Here is a 17316-nt window from a genome sequence, read left to right on the forward strand (position 1 = left end):
CAAGAACTAGGCGGTGGTGAATAAAAAGAATATTGCAGTATGCAAAACGCCAGGCCGAAATTGCAGAAGAGGCATTACGACTTGTTAAGGACACTTAGCTCTGAATTAAGAACTTGGGCCTCGGCTGTCTTCAATTGGGACATGACTGTTTTGACTTGGCACTTCCTTCTTTTCAGACTTGGGATAATTATTTGGATGTCAGACATGACTATCGACTTGCCACTTGGGACTTGTCAAGCTTGACTTCCAATTTGACAGACTTGACTTGAGACTTGACTTGGAATGGAATTGATCAGACTTCAGTGCAAAGACTGAAGCCTTACTTGTGATTTCCAAAACAATGACTTGGTATTGGCCCCAAATCTGCATGTTCCTGCATGCGTGCCTCGCCCACTGCTGAATCATTTATATACACACACACACACACACACACACACACACACACACACACACACACACACACACACACACACACACACACACACACACACACACACACACACACACACACACACACACACACACACACACACACACACACACACACACACACACACACACACACACACACACACACACACACACAACACACACACAGAAATATGCATGGCTCCAGCGCCTGCATAGCCCGCTCACAGTCGGATTATGAAGCGCCTGTGTTTCTGTGTGCTAATCTGATTTATTGCTCACAGTGATCTCATCTAAGTGTGCTTGTTAAATTGAGATATCAAACCGTGGTGTCACATTTCACTTGAATTGCACGCTAATTGGCCAAATAAAGCGTACATGCAAACATGGGAATGTAGACAGAAAGAACAGAGCTTCAGCCCCATAGCTATTGTTTGATCAGTTGTGTCATCCACTGCAGCTAAAGGGACACAGCAGCGCGGTTACAATTGAGAATGTCAGGAGGCTCTTCATAAACAAGGCTTTAAAGGTCTTTTGATCTGACTGTGACCACAGTTCTGCGGTGTACAACCTGCAGGCCGATCACATCTCCGTGCAGCCTGGCTGTCAGTGATTTTAAATGTGGATGCAACGGCTACGCTCTTTTGAAGAGAGACCACCTTTAGTGACCGCGTGGAAGGAAGCGGCGACGTAATGAGATTCTGAAATGAGGCATTAATCAAATAAAGGTCGATTTGTGATTGACGTGTGGGGGCTGATGGGGGAAAGACCAAGGCATGGGGGGAGAGAGAGAGAGACTACAGTGAGAAGAAGAGGAGAGTACAACACTCACACAGTGGTGGACAAGCCTGGCAACCCACAAAGTGAGTCAGTCTGTCACAAACACGAGTGTAAACACGAGCAGCACGTTATGCTACACTGAATAAATACAGAATAAGCAAGCTCGATGCACAAATAAAACTCAGCTAGCAAGAACTGAACACGCTCTCAGACTTCAGGCCTCAGATGATTTGAGGCCAAATATCATATTTAGACTTTTTTTAGACATGATTGTCACTAAAAGCCTTTTCTCTACATTACAATAAAATATAAAAAATAATTGATTAATTAATTTGAATAAAAATTCAAGTTAGTAGCTATTAAAGGCATAAAAAGACAGAAATGTATAATTCCTTCTTTAATAGAAATGTTTCTTCTGCCCGTAAAGTGTCCAACCCGGGCTTTTCTGGATAAGCGCATTTTTAGAACATAGTCCATGCCGGTTTAAGATTATTTGTCACAGTTGCTCCGATCAGATCGGTCTCCTCCATTTTGTAGATTATTTACTTTTGAATCCACATCAACACATCGGCAAAATCCGGCTTACTTTTAGCATGTGTTTTAAACAGTTTAATCCCTTTGTGAATTGTTTCCACTTGTGCCGTCCTTTCATGTCTTCATACAGCGGGAATCCAAATGAATTAATCCTGAGTCCAATAACCATCAAAGTCGCTCCAATAGTGCTCCTTAATTACGCTTTCATCCTCCTTTAACAAAATACTTCACATTCATCCAGTTTGTGACAGTAGTTGTAGCATGTTGAGACTTTTAAACTTTAATTACCGCTGTTGCGCCCCCCCCCTTGTGTGTGTGTGTGTGTGTGTGTGGGGGGGGGGGCGCAACTTCCAACAGGAGTCATTTGGGGGGGCTCTTGGGAATAAAGGTTGGGAACCACTGACCTAGATAATGAATCCATGAAGGCTTACATTGTGATGCACACAGTATATTGTAGGCCATGTGACGTGTGAGCAATTGGTTGCATTTCTTACATTATGAACGATCAAACTGTCATTGTGAACCTTGAAGAACCTATTTTGGCAGCAGCGTAGTTAATTATGAAGTACATTTGAGTTTGACAGACAGAAAGAGGATGAGAGAGGAGACGATGTACACAGATAGAGAGGGAGAGAGTGAAACTGAAGGGAGAGGAGAGAAGGAAAGGCAGTCTATATTTAGGCAGAGAAAGAGAGCTGATAAGAGGAGCAGGTGAGATGCAGAAAGATTCATTACAGCCATACTGTCCTTTGGTGTGACACAAATACAACATAAAAACCCCAACTGCCTTGACATTCACGAGGGTTGTGTGCACAATGTGCCGCAGACAGGGTGGAGCTGTACGTGTGCAGCGGCAGCCCTGGTATTCACGGGGTATCACAGCCTCTCTCACACATACTCTCACTCTCTCCTCTGTTACCTTGGCAACATATTTTCTGCATGGAAATAGCATCTCATGCCGTGCCCGCCGCGCACAAAAAAAGAGAGAAGGCACTTCAATAGATTTAAACATGTGTACATTGTGGGACGGAGGATAGTAACTGACAGGCTCTCAGGAAGCCTACATGAAGCCAAGCAAGACATATCTTTAAAGTCCAATTATGTATTTGCAGAATAGAGTTCACTCCGTTATATACCATTTGATGTTTACACTGGGGGTTGTGTGCATCAGAATTTATTTTCATCAAATATGAATATAAAATGTAGCTCTGAACAAGCAGAGCACACCCGGGGAAGGTCCCTGCAGATATGTCATTAAAGGGGCCCTATAAAGCTTTTCCCTTATGTGTAGATGTATGTGCAGTAAATGGTCTGTAAAGGCTCAAATCCCTGTGTTCCTTCCAGAGTGAGTTTCTCTCCCACATACACCCCCCCCCCCCCCTTTTGAACATTAAAGCATGGAAACAGGTCACATTAGAGGCACAAAATACAATTATGAACCTGAAATTGAACCAAATATGTCCTCTTTAAGGCTTCCAGAGAATTATTATATAATTAATGAATCATAAACAAAAATGACTTGATCTGAAAGGCTTTTTTGGTTTAGTCTCCACTCACAGGTGGAGTGCAGCTGTAAGAAGTGTCAGTATCTCACCACTGTTTTTTATCACTGTGATAACTCTTTGTTTGCTCCCCTGCCAGTGCAACACCGAGAAACTAATGAAAGAAAATCCAGATTGTAGGTGAGATCTCATACTGCTGCAAATATATACTCAGTTTAAGCGAGAGTAGAGAAAAAGAGTAAGAGAGAAAGAGAATAACATCCAGGTAAACACGCAGTACAGAATGAAAAATAGGAGAAAATAAAAGTGCCTTGACTCCTGGGAGAGAAGCCATAATGAAATAAGCATCTGAAAGAGAGCAGGTGTTGGAGGCTTGACAGACTTCAGCTGCATAACAAGTAGTGCATTTACTCTCCCCTGCCTTTGTCAATCAAACAACCAATCCTGTGAATAAATGCTCCCTTAGAAAAAAAGAAAAAGGGACCCCAAGTGGAATCATGCCTGAATCAGCCTTTACATACTCTCACAGACAGCGTTAGGCTCAGGTAGCGGGAGAGTGGTTCTGAATTTAAAGCAGCTCTATAAAAGCCAATGCTACATCAAAAATGCACTGGAGATAAATCAACGTTCCCCCTCACCAGAAAAACAAAGCATCTCGATTCCTCCTGGATAAGTTATGTGACAGAAAGCGAGAGAGACTCTTCAAACTCCCCCCCACACACAGAGGTTGGTGGTTGTGGGTTCAGCACCATGGAGAGCACCGATACCGGGGTACCAGTCACTACAGATCAGTGCCAGGAGGGGGCAGCAAGAGCTGGTCTGGAGTAAGCAGCGGGATGACCAGGATCAGGCCGAAGAGCAAGGATCTTAGCGGGACAGCTGAGGTCGACAGTTGTGCTAATCCTGCTGCCTGAGCAGAAAAGGGAATGGATTTATGTGTAAACTCAAAAACTGCAAGTAGAGAGGAGACTCCATTGAGATGATGCAGCTTTTAGAAAGTCTGTTATCCTGATCAAATATGAATGAAGAGGGTTAGATTTATTTATGTTTTTATCTCTCGAGAAAATACACTTTGGGAGGCCTGTGGTGTGTTTACTAACCACAGGAGTATGAAGCTGGATTTTGTGAAGGTGAAGTCGTACTTAAAAATGTCAAATATTTACTGATTTCAGAATATTAAATGGACATAAATCGCATTTAAAAGAAGTTTCCTTGGAATCTAGGAAACTGTTATGGACAATTTACCTTCAATCATTTGGATTCCCTGTCCGTCTCTATTTCATGTATTTGGTACAAAAACAGTTAGCAGGCCGTTGAAACTTGACATTTTATTATGACAGCCTGTAATATTACTTTTAAGAGAACACATATGTGGGTTGTTTTGAACGTGCAGTGTTTTAACGTTTTTGAAATCCAGGGGTTTGGACATTTCAATGAATGTGTCATTAACGTGAATCAGTGCCACGTGTGTAACTAACGACTCAGAAGGGATGACTTTAAATGAGAAAAAGGATACATATTTGACAGCAATACAGAATGCAGGAGTCTAATGGAATTTTGAATCGTCACATGATGAGTTTTTATGCACCAATTACCACTATAAATTGGTGCATAAAAACTCATCCGAGTGCAGGAAATGAAGTGTTTGACATTCAGCGTTCCCTTGGGGAATACAAACGATGCGAATCTGTGTTGAAAAAGGATCTGACAGCATTTCAAAGTTTTTGTTTGGCTGGTTACCAAATGTTCCTTTCCAAAGCAGGTTTGGATTTTTTTAAGTACGTGTACATGAAATGTTTCCTGATGGAATGAACACGCATTCAAAACATTAGTGTGCTTAGGAAAAAATGAGCTCTAATAGTATTAGAGGTACTAACTACCTCTTAATTTTTGTTTAATCTGACAATCGGGATATTAATATATTGAAGGCCTTCTTTACCCAAATCTCATTTCCCAAAGCACACGGGGTGTCCAACATTTTCTTATTTCCTTGACCAGTCTAACGCAAAAACAAATGTAGGAGTTATGATCATACATGACAAAGAAAGGCATCTAGGTGCCCTCTGAAAAACAAATCCCTCATATTGTGATAATGTGGGAAAGAAGTTCATTTTGAAAAATACATTTGGTTAGCATCAATATAGATGGACATTTTTTTAAGACAAATAACATCAATCATAACAAACACTTAAGAGTGTGTGTCTTTTTCAACAGGGTTGGAATGAGCCATTTTATTGTGGGCAGTTGAGATACATGGGTGTAAATATATGAACAAAGGAAGTTAATGGTTGACATCTGTACATTACATTCTAACAAAGAAAGTGATGGTCAGTCCATTCAATGCACGCTCCAGATCCTTTAACTGAGACACGCTCCGAGTAAAGCTTATGCTACTCATTCATCTGTGTAAAGACAGTTTATAGAAAATATAATGCAACTCATGACTAAAATTTTAATTGGTTAACACTTTAAATCACACCTCTATCTATGTCTACGTAATTTCAATACAGCCATACAATACAAGTATACACGGTTATTTTGTGGTTAGAGAAAAATACAACCAAAGAGGGTATGGAAATGCAAACATACAGCTGTTTTTAAACTTCTCATACATGTGAAACGGGTCAAAAGAGGCCTGGGGCCTTTTTTGTATCATAGGTACGATAATGCAAGAGAGGAAAAAAATAATCACAATTTTACTTAACATAGCCTGAGACAAGTGTACAATATGCACACTTGGGGAAAATAAAAGCTATGTGAGAAAATAAAAATACGAATAGACTGCTGCTTCTCTTCTTGCTCTGGTAAAAATAAGTCTCTGATGTTTGTCCACGAGTTCCATCTTCTGGCAGCTAAGTGCCACTGGAGCAACGGAGGGACTGTGTTGGCCGGGGCTTTGGGGAATAGTCTCTGTGTTCCTCATCCAAATATGACAGCAGAAGAAAAGGGGACGCAGGAAAACTAGCTGAATTTCAGTGTTCTTAAGTCTCTTCATCTCAGATCTTTGTTCCATATAAATCAATAAGTCTCAAGCTTTTCATTCCGTCCTCCAAAGAGGTTTCAGGTGTTCCGCGAGGACGCTCTTTTTTTCCGTCTTTGAGGCTGAACGCTGGTAAGTGGGCTCTCATTGGTTATTTTTGGCTTTGGCGTGTGTGAGAATGTGAGACTTTAAGTTGGTTGACTGCGCAAACTTCTTATTGCAGCCGTCGAAAGGGCAGACGTATGGTCGGTCTCCAGTGTGGATCCGCACGTGTGTGCGCAGGTTGAAGTCCAGAGAAAACCTTTTCCCGCAGCCTTCGAAGGTGCACTAAGAGAAACGAGAGGAGCAGGGGGGTCAGTCGCATGCTGATCTTACAGTAAATCCAATGTCTGGGGCCATTTTACTCTGCGCCTTTCATTTGCATTAAGAGTTTAGTGTTGGAAATGCATTTTAAGAGTTTCGACGGGGCGAATTTGTAACCGTTCCCAAACCAAGTCAAAAAGATAAGGAATGTATAACAGTGTCTATCTGCTTTAATGTAATCTGCCAATGTTAACTAGAGCTTGTTAAGAGCATGTAGCACCAGCTAAATGACTAAGAATGACTTAAAACGACTACTTTACAATTGTATTAGGGTTTAAAGGTTATGTCAAAATTGAACATGTGTCATTTAGTATTTCCCTACTGTGAGGTCTTTAATGCTATCAGACTAAAAGCTAGCGTTAGCAGCTCTGTTTCTTTGCTGGATTTGAGGACGTTTCAGCTGCAGCAAACAATGTTACTCACACTCGATATGTTTGCCAAACACATAGGTTAGTGTTCATCCTAAGAGCCTTTTCTCTTGCAACAACCAAAGTCAAAGCAAAACTGTTTGGTGATAATTAAAGTATGCTGACTTTTTGCCAGCTTTCGTCTCAGTGCTACGACAATATTGAGAATGTAACCATCAAATAACATATAGGTTATGACCCAGATGGAACCATAAAAATGAAGCTAACATTAGTTTGACAGTACAGCTTTAGCTCCTTTAAACTCTGCTCGCTAAAAGATCACCTCTTCGTGAAATTGAGAAACTATTGTTACAAAAATGACTGAGAAGAATACTGATGTTATTCAGCTAAGACTACCATTTTTACCGCAGATGCACATGAAAATAAAGAATGTGTAAAAAATCTCGATATTTCATAGAAGCAAGTAAAGAAGGTTCTTTCAAATCTGGAGTATAGTCTCCAAGTTAAAAGTCATGAAAAGACTCAAAATGACAATGATTGGGTGACATTTGACGACGAAAAGTATTACTGGCATGCAGTGCATGGTGGGAATTGACTTATGAGCAATCAATTGGTTATTATTCCATTCTACTTAGCTTGACTTAAAAATGTGATGGGCTCCTCTATTTAAACTTGAGAATGTATCTATGAGGGGTTTGTGTATTTAGACGCTCACCTGGAAGGGTTTCTCCCCCGTATGAACAAGTTGGTGACGTTTGAGTTTGGAGCTCTCGACGAAGGCCTTGCCGCACTCTGCGCAGACGTGCACGCGTGGCCCGTGGGTGTGGAGATGCTTCCTCATGGCCGAGTTATCCCTGAACATCTTTGTGCAGCCCTGCAGAGAAAAGAGAGTGCAAAAAGTACAGACAAGGACATTATGTAAGGTTCTTTATAGCACGTGTAAACTCTTTTAGTTTCTTTTTAAAAATCAAATGTCCGCAGCTTTTTGTGCCGGTTAAAATCCTGAAAAGAAGTGGGACAGCATCTATTCTCCCCTGATCCTGTAATGTATTGTTAACAGCTTCCGACTGCTCATACAGGAAATAAACCTTCGCATTAGCTAAACATGTAGAGTTCAGATAAGGCTTGATTGTTCTTGTAAGTACATGGAAATCAATACAGCGAGTGCTTTCTTCACTCTTAAATAATCTTTACAGAATTGTTCAATAACCCAGAAAACAACAGTGCAAGACTATTAAACATTTCAGGAACTGTGAACTCTATTCTAGCAAACAGTGACAGGGTTTATGTGGGGACGACGGCGTGAGACTTACTTTGTGAGGGCAAGCTATCGTCCGAGGAGCGTCGTCCTCTTTGACTTTCCTGGGTTTCATCCTGATTAAGGGAAAAAAGGACATGGTTAGGGGTTTTAAACAAACAGACACATTTCACAAAGCCATGCCTGTTCCACATGTTATCTGCTAGTCCACTTACAATGTTAATTTGTTTTAGTTAATCAATAACCAGAATGGGGATGGAAACATCCTGATATGACATGTCCCCTCCAGATTAGAACCATGTCTATCTCGCTCTTCCTTTCACTGTGATATTATTTGTGTGCATATGAACTGCACTTTCCATAATTGGAGTTTTCTCAGTTAACAAGTGTGTGGGAACAAGGTGCTCTGCCACACTCACCTGGCGAACTCTGCCAGCTGTTTGGGGTCTGAGAGGTCGATGCCCGGGATACCACCAGGGGGCAGCTTCTTCCCCGTCATGTACTCCGAGTAGTCTGGAGGGGAGTTCTCCCCGACTATCTGCTCCTCCACCACCGACTCATGGTCAATGTCTTTAGTGTCATCTAGGAAAACATTACAGAGACTGAACCGATAACGCATTGCTGTTTCCCTAGCAACAAGCCTGAAGAATGGAAAACATATCTGCTGGTCCTGAACTCATACCAGGAAAATATCACCATGTTACATAATTACTTTGACAAATCATATAGGAAAATGACATGTTTCCATATATCATTTACCATACTGCTCACCACCAGTCTGCAGGTTTTTACTCACTGAATTGCTGTAATTATAAAGTAAACATGTTGACCATGTGACAAAACTAAATGACCAACTTGAAGGGTAAAAATAAAAATGTATAAATACTCTTACCAATCAAATAAAAATGCCACTACATTTTACATTTAAAGAAAGAAAAATAACCAAAAGGTCAATCAGAATTCTGGCTTGGATATGTGTTGTTCTATTACACAACCGTCATGTATAATAACAAAACATATCTTTAATAATGTTAAATAAATGTGTAGGTAAATTATTTTATCCTACTTTAACAACCAGCAGAGTGCACTAAATAACTCTATACATTGCTGTGTTCTCTCAAAACTAAATAGGCAAACTTAATATCAGTGATAACATGTACAAATGTATTTCCACTTAACTGTAAAATAAAATGCATCGTAAATATCTGGACTATTAATAGTATTAGTCCGAGCCGTTGGTGGGCAAACACCTGAGCAGGGTTGCATTGCACGCAGTACCATAGCTCTGCACAGAGGCAGTAGTTAGCCCCATGCAAATGCTAAGCTGTCTGGTGAGCTACCACCAACAGCAACCCGAGCTAACAGCTAAACGATGTACTGCCTGAACAGTACCTGGCTCACAATTTCACACACATTAAACTTTTGCCCTTTTTACATAATCCCCAGGAGCTTCTGCAGCTGCATTAGAGCAGCACGTGTCCCAGTTTTGGCGGCCTACAGAGATCCTAAAAACGCAGCTGTCTCTATCTCCCCCTAGCACCGCCGCCATCTCTGCCTGGCCGCGACTATCGCCATTTTTTCGGGGCCGCCGCCATACTTACTAGTCTAGGGGAATATGGCGGCGCCCAGCAACACTTAAAACATGGCCTCCCTTCAAAACAAAAACATTTCAATATGACATAGCAGTGTTTTGCATCGAAAACTTGCATTATTTGTCACTTTTTACGCTGGTGCGACGTACCACTCCAGGAATTAGTCTGGTGCAGCAGGACAACGCCCTGGCAATGAGGCCTCATGCAAAGCTAACAACAGTGACAGACACGGCTAACGTTTACTTACCCGATGCCCACATTGTAACAGAGAACTCCCCCTCTAGTGTCTTTATTTGCACCTGCTTCTGTTCCCATTTTCTTCCACCAGACTCCGATCCGCTTAAATAGCTCTTTTTGCCCGTTTTCTTGCCCCCATTGCCGCCTCCCCGTTTCATCCGACCCACTGAGCTTTTCCCGGCTACAGTCACCAGAGTCTGTTCGATGTACTCGTCCTCCACCCCGGGAGCAGGTACCGGGATGAGGATCTGGTCCTCGAACCCGCTCCCGCCGTCCGTGTGCATGTCCGAGTCATCCCCACCGACCACCTCCTCCCGGGTCTGGACCAGGATCACCTCCTGATGGTGGTGATGGTGGTGGTGGTGATGGTGGATCGAGTTGTGGTCGTCCGAAACTAGCGGCTGGAGCGCGATCATGGGCTGCCCGTCGTCGTCGTCGTCTTCTTCTTCGTCTTCTTCTTCTTCTTCTTCTTCGTCTTCATCATCCTCGTCGTCCTCCCCGCCGACCACCGTGGTCTCGATAGTCTCCACCGGTATCGTTTCCACCTCTATCTCGTGGAGCTCCACGATCTCGGCCGGCATCTCCGAGCCGTCTGTCTCAATGTACAGAGTATCTCCGGATGCCATGTTGTAGTCCGCCAGCTTGCCTCTTTCATTCACGCCGTGTTGTGCTCCTTTTTTTGACCTCCTAAAAACACTCACACACCCCCTTGCTCTGCTCTGCTCCTGCCTCGCTCTGTTCTCCCTCTCGATAACAACTCTCTCCACTCCGTCCCACGCCACTTCTCGTTACCACTATGCTCTCCAATTCGAAACCTCGCGAGGTTTGGGGAAACCCAGCGATAACTTGATGACAGTGCTGCCAAACTTTGTTTACAGGTTTCCTCATATTTGACACAAAAATACTTAAATACATATCATATAAATGTCAATTAATAATTAATAATTATATTTTAATATAATGGAGTGGACATCATTTGTGGTATTTAAAAAATAATAAAGATATAACTAATAAACTACACGTCTGTTCAATTCATAATTGTTTTTATAAAATACCCCAAAAAGTTCATTCCAAGTGGCAATATCATTCAAATTATATATTAAAAATGGCTCATTCAACTTGAATGTGATTCAATTGGAAAGGAAGCTTTATACAAATGTACATTACATTACATTGCATTTAGCTGACGCTTTTATCCAAAGCGACTTACAATAAGTACATTCGACCAGGAAGACACAACCTTGAAGAAAACAGAATCATATAAGTACATCAGGTTTCATAGAGCCAAAACATTTCAAGTGCTACTCAACTGGCTTTAGATAAGCCAGTCCTTTATTAGTATATAAGTGCTTTGTTAATAATTCTATCGCTCGAAGTGGAGTCGAAAGAGATGAGTTTTCAGTCTGCGCCGGAAGATGTGCAAGCTATCTGCTGTCCTGATGTCAATGGGGAGCTCATTCCACCATCTTGGAGCCAGAACAGCAAACCCACGTGTTTTTGCTGATGGGAACTTGGGTCCCCCTCGCAGCGAGGGTGCAGCGAGTCGTTTGGCTGATGCAGAGCGTAGTGCACGCGCTGGGGTGTACGGTTTAATATGAGGGGCCGTACAGGCCATAATTCATACTGGTCCTCTCACGCACATACATTCTTCTTTTACATACATATATTTTCACTCTTACATACAAGAGTGAAAATATATGTATGTAAAAGAAGAATGTATGTGCGTGAGAGGACCAGTGAATTACGGCCTGTACGGCCCCTCATAGTTTAACCATGTCCTGGATGTAGGAAGGGCCAGATCCATTCGCAGCATGGTAAGCAAGTACCAGTGTCTTGAAGTGGATTCTAGCAGTTACCGGAAGCCAGTGAAGGCAGCGGAGGAGCGGAGTGGTGTGGGAAAATTTAGGAAGGTTGAAGACCAGACAAGCCGCTGCATTCTGGATGAGCTGCAGAGGTCGGATGGCACATGCAGGTAGACCAGCCAGGAGGGAGTTGCAGTAATCTAGGCGTGAGATGACGAGAGCCTGGACCAGAACCTGCGTCGCTTTCTGTGTCAGCTGGGGACGTATCTTCCTGATGTTGTAAAGCGTGTATCTGCAGCAACGGGTTGTAGCAGCTATGTTTGCAGTGAAGGACAGGTTGTTATCTAGGGTCACACCCAGATTCCTTGCACTCTGAGTCGGGGAAACAACTGAGGTGCCGATGTTGATTGTTAGGTCAAGAGTGGGACAATCTTTTCAAATTTCACAAATCAATATGTTCATAGCGTTACTATTGATCACTGTTGTTATTGTTATTAACGGTCAACTAAACCTTTTTTAAGATTTCTTTTGATAGTCAAACACAAGTGGAAAACAGGATAGGAGTTCATTGAGATTTTATATTTGTATTATCCGTTCTGTGACCTCAACCATTCAGAATAGAGATCAATGGTCATCCGATTATGGCAATTAGATCTACATTATGATGAGAAACAAACACCTGCTGACATCTTTTACCATGTTGTGGCCACACATGTTGGATAGAAAGCAAAGGTCCAGTATTTAATGCCATCCTTACACTTTGAAAGATATTCATATTTGAGTAAAACTATAATGGATATCAAAAAGTATCTTCTCTCTCAAATCTAAAAGTCATTTCTGGGGTTTATGTGGTTTAATGCAGTTTCTTTAAAGCTTTTACTGACAGTGTAGCCTATAATGTTTTATTCAACCCTATTAAATATTGTATGACCATGGAATGCTATGGAAATAATTACCTAGCCTGCTATTTAAAAATAGTTTCAGGAAAGGCATGTATTCATAGATGTATTCCTCAACGAGTTGTATCCAGGTTATAAAAGCAATACAGTATAATAATAATAATACATTACATTTATAAAGCACTTTTCCTGGTGCTCAAAGCGCTTGAAGTATATGAAGTATATATATATATATATGAAGTATATGAGAAGATAGTCTCGTGCTTAAAGAGTAAGCGGTTTTATTTAAATGATATGTTTACACCAACACACTTCACTCCTAAGGTGCAATCTATGAATTGGTCTTATAAATAGTTCAATTTTGTAACAAATAGTTTCATGAATTTATTAGTAAATAGACAAATATCCACATCAATACCTAAACATACATGACATTAATTAATTATCTGGGTTTATCCTTTAAAACTATTTATAAAATGCTTTTGCAGGACACTATAACAGTATCCTACTTTATTTATATCCTAGTTGCAACACTTGAACAACACAATATGGTTGGGACAGTAACACCTCCGATTTTTCACACTGCTCTATTCTGCACCGGCTGTAATTTATGGCACCTTTTCATAAGCACGTTTCTGTGTTGGGAAAGTGTGAGACTAAATCCCCAGACCAGCACAAAAATAGCAACCAAACAATTACAAAAGGAAAGAGACAACCTCATTTATCCAAGACATTGTTCACAGTTTTTATTTGAATTCATTTTAAACTTAGTGCGTTTCTTTTTTTTTGCACTTTGTCATAAAAAGAGAGAATAAAATGAACAATACTTCACCATATCCTTGCAGCCAATAAACATTTTATTAACAACATGATCACAAATACTCTGGTGTTTTCTTAATTTTTTTTTTGTTTATAAGATTGCGATATCCAAAGAAGTTTTTTTCAGCCTCCATTTCAGGTTAAAGCCTGTTTTTTTCTGCCGTGGTTCCACACATAGCTGTGTTGGTGAAAAGGATAAAAAAACTTTTTTAAATTCCGGGTTAGATGAATATAATTAATTTGTAGATGTGGTTTGAACAAAAACTAATAAACAAAATGAAAACAGACAATATAAAATACAAAAGGCTGACATAAAATGATGTGCAATTAAAATTATCAACATTATCATTACTATCAAATTCTCATGATCATTTCCTCATTATTACCATTGTACTCACTACTCTACTACTATTCATATTAACATTACATTGACAATCATAAAAATGATAGTAATAATAATGAAAATGATAGTAATAATATATATATTTTAAAGTTTAATACAAACTTGTGAAAAAAATCAAACAAACAAAATCATATCAATTTGATCAATTGTCTTTCCGGCAGAGGACAGAGGGGGCGAACTGGGATAACAAACAGACAGAAAAATGTGAGGAAATCTGAGGAATCAGTGCGCGAGTGTGCCCCATTTCGTCCAAATCAACAAACAAAATGTAACACAAACATGTGTGAGGTGTCGAACAGGATGAGAAGATGTCACAGTTTGGGCCTCCTTCTTCTCCTCCTTCTCAGGGCCACAGCAGCAGCTGCAGGGGCAAGGTTCAAAAAGGGGGTTTCGTGTCTGGGGGGGGGGGGGGGGCTCTGAAAGATTATGTCGTGCTAATTCGACTGAGTTCATTTCTAATGGCTGTAGGAAAAGGAGAGAAAAGATAGGATTGTTAGGTAGATAATCACCCTCTAACAAAACCCATTACACAATCGTGTCTTCATTGCTCTTAATGGGACCTGAAGTGACAAGTTAAGGCCCCGGCCACACGAGGACGAAAACGGTCGTTTGCGTTACTGTTTAGTGTCATATAGACCGTTCGGCCACACGAGGACGACCGAATACGGCACTAAACGACTGCGGAAACGATAACGGGTCCCAAGGTGGATAGAACGGCATACGGCATACCCTCTGTCTCTGGGGGGTCCAACGGCTCCGTGTGTACGCCCTATACGATCATTTTCTGATAATGATGAGGCAATAGCCCCGCCTCTCCCCACCTCTGCTGCTCACCCCTGAGTCAAAGTAAACTGCACACTGAATTCAGATTATTTATCTTTCTCTCGATATGGACATAAACGCGAGTGAAGTCTAATCTGACAGGACGGAGACACCTCTCAAACTACCTAAACTAGTTATAAATATGTTTATTTTTACTGTCGGCCGGGTCACTCATTACTGGATCAGCTGCTGCATGAAACAGACACTGACGCTGTCCGAAGAGAGGGAGGAAAAAGAGAGGCTCCATGTATTTTATTATTATATTATATAGATTCGTTATTCATTTGTTTTAAAGCTCAATAAATAACAAAGAAGACCTTTGACCGGCACTTTTATAATTTTGTCCGGAAGATTTAAACTTTAATACACGTTGACTGGCGAAAAACTCTGCCCGGTTCCCTCGGCCCCCACCGCGGAGAATAAACAGAAGGGCAACCATGACAACCATGCTTCTTCGCTGCTTTTGTGGAGGAAGTTACAGCGCCACGTACAGGCTCCTGCATATGTACTACAGCTTCTCCAGCGGTTGGAGCTAAACGGAGCTGTCTCGTGTGGACAGACACTATCCGGTGCGTGTGGACGGAAGCTTTTTTGCGATTGCGTTTGCGTTAATCCTATGCGTATAGCCGTTTTCGTCCTCGTGTGGCCGGGGCCTAAAGGAGTGCTCCACCAATTTGCATACTGTATAGGCTCTGAGTCTATAGGTTTCAGTTCACTCTTCGCGGGCAGTAGGCCTACTACACATCCTCTGAAAACAGTTTTTTGGTTTTCATCTTATTCAAAACAATCTGATGCACAACAGGGCTTTCAGATATTTACAAGTTACAGTATCAGGTGCATACAAAAAGACAGAAATAAACAAATCAAAGTAAATGATTGTCAATCAGATTTTTCTATTACACAGAAAATGTCTTCCTAGTTCCCAAAAACCCTGATATGTCATCATCATTGTTACTTGAAATCTGGCTTGAGTTTGAAAGGCTTTGAAATATGCTGTCAAATTGCATTATGGTACATGTAGGATCCAGTTTTATAAGCTTGATCCACAAAAGAGAGAGAAAAATCGTGATATCTCGACATTGCCAATTATTCTCAGACTCCAACTCATATTATGGAGTGCTAGTATTGTATGCCTATTCTTTTTAGTAAATGTGTTACTGTATCTATAGTTTAACATGTAAGGATTCAAATCAAAATTATTAGGTTATTTAGGCCTCCATGAACAAATTCTAAGATACACAATTTACCCGCTCATTTAGCAGTGAATCATATTATATTTGGACCATTAATTTGGTCACAATGTGATTAACATACTCGTGATGTGAGAATCAAGTTATCATACTCTAACTCACTTTGTAATAATCCAATGTACTCACATCTTTATTATCCATTTATCAAGAATATCTTGTAGGCATTGATCGACGAGGTTTCCATTTGATTTCTGGAACCATAGTGCAACCTAGTGGTCACAACTCCAAATGACTTCCCATTTCCCATCATCCCACTGGTTAGATTTCCAGTTACATATTCATTAACATGACTAAGGAGAGAGACAGTGCTCCTAAATGTTGATTGATAACCCTTCTCCAGGAGAAAATTAAACATACCATCGATGATTTCCTCCTTCACTTTGTGCAATTCACGAAACACATCATCCAAGATTTCCTAATGGAACACAAACACTTTGATAAATAAACGTTCATAGTCCATGACATCTTTCTTTAATCAAAGTAGACATACTTTTTTATGGACAATGTAGCCGGACTAAGAGTAGGTGTCCAGTTATTAAAGTGTGCTTTACAGTTTACCTGTTTCATTCTATCCATGTCTATCGAGTCTGCGTCGCTGCCACCCCCCACGGGTCGTACCCTGTATGATAAAATAAAATCATTCTCCATCAGATTAGCTGCTGATGACCTGTTTTACATTCATAGTCAATGAGCTGTGCTGCTCCCTGTCCTCACCTGGAAACCATCGACCTGTCTGCAGAGTTAGCTCTGTCCCACGGCTTCTTTGCACCATCTGTAAGACAGGAACAGTGTTAGACAGAAAACCAGCAGGGATTAAGGGACATTTCTACACAATAGATATGATGTTTTATTCTCTAGCCAGTGAGGGAAATTATAAACACCTCATACAGAAGATACAAAATAGAATAGAGACAGAAAATCATCTCTTAAATGTACAGTCATCAGATGTATACCCATTGTAAATATCATACACTCTTGTATTGAAGTTGACTGTGGTTTGTTGATCATATTTTTTGCATTCGGAATACATAGAACAACCCTTGTAGATAATTTATTTGGCAAAAGTATTATAAAGCCCCGCCCTGAGGAGAGCAAATACAACTCAAACGGTGGAGGGCATGTGGTTTGTCTTTTATAATTGACTGGGATTTCCTGTGTAAAATGGAGGTCATGTCATGGCTTTTGTTGGGCGGCTTACAATATTCCCGGCTGGTTTAACAATCCTGGTTAAGCTTGTATTTATTTACTTTAGTCAAGTGCCCATACCAGACAGAGATATTAAAAACAAGGATGCTCTCT

The 17316-nt window shown here is 40.9% G+C and overlaps 2 protein-coding genes across 6 annotated transcripts in view; both read right to left on the bottom strand.

The window, feature by feature from the left end:
* Positions 1-5419: 5419 nt before the first annotated feature.
* yy1b (YY1 transcription factor b) lies at positions 5420-10811 on the bottom strand. 2 transcript variants are annotated; one of them, XM_034228718.1, is made up of 5 exons: positions 10033-10811; positions 8613-8763; positions 8249-8309; positions 7651-7809; positions 5420-6531 (listed from the first exon to the last, which is right to left on the bottom strand). In XM_034228718.1, exons 1-5 carry the CDS (start codon positions 10646-10648, stop codon positions 6349-6351), a joined length of 1170 nt encoding a protein of 389 aa, XP_034084609.1. In that variant the 5' UTR covers positions 10649-10811; the 3' UTR covers positions 5420-6348. The 2 variants fall into 2 exon arrangements, with proteins under 2 accessions (XP_034084609.1, XP_034084608.1); XM_034228717.1 differs by having other exon boundaries at positions 8613-8775.
* A 2636-nt stretch (positions 10812-13447) lies between these two features.
* Positions 13448-17316, bottom strand: part of evlb (Enah/Vasp-like b) — a 57001-nt gene continuing 53132 nt past the window's right edge. For all 4 annotated transcript variants that reach the window (XM_034228452.1, XM_034228453.1, XM_034228451.1 and 1 more), the window contains exons 10-13: positions 16732-16789; positions 16576-16636; positions 16375-16432; positions 13448-14407 (exon numbers count right to left, since the gene is read on the bottom strand). In XM_034228452.1, coding sequence (XP_034084343.1) covers positions 14370-14407; positions 16375-16432; positions 16576-16636; positions 16732-16789 — 215 coding nt within the window. In that variant the 3' untranslated portion in view covers positions 13448-14369. The remainder of the gene's footprint in view (positions 14408-16374; positions 16433-16575; positions 16637-16731; positions 16790-17316) is intronic.

Source organism: Gymnodraco acuticeps, unplaced genomic scaffold, assembly GCF_902827175.1.
Source record: "Gymnodraco acuticeps unplaced genomic scaffold, fGymAcu1.1, whole genome shotgun sequence".
Taxonomy (NCBI): Eukaryota; Metazoa; Chordata; class Actinopteri; order Perciformes; family Bathydraconidae; genus Gymnodraco; species Gymnodraco acuticeps.

What these genes read in the sequence shown, in the direction of transcription:
- yy1b (XM_034228717.1), bottom strand. Translation starts at nt 10,648, where the DNA reads ATGGCATCCGGAGATACTCTGTACATTGAGACAGACGGCTCGGAGATG. An exon ending in CGATAGCTTGCCCTCACAAA is followed by an intron (nt 7,810 to 8,248) that starts GTAAGTCTCACG and finishes TTTTCTCTGCAG; the next exon opens with GGCTGCACAAAGATGTTCAG. An exon ending in CGGGGGAGAAACCCTTCCAG is followed by an intron (nt 6,532 to 7,650) that starts GTGAGCGTCTAA and finishes CGTTTCTCTTAG; the next exon opens with TGCACCTTCGAAGGCTGCGG.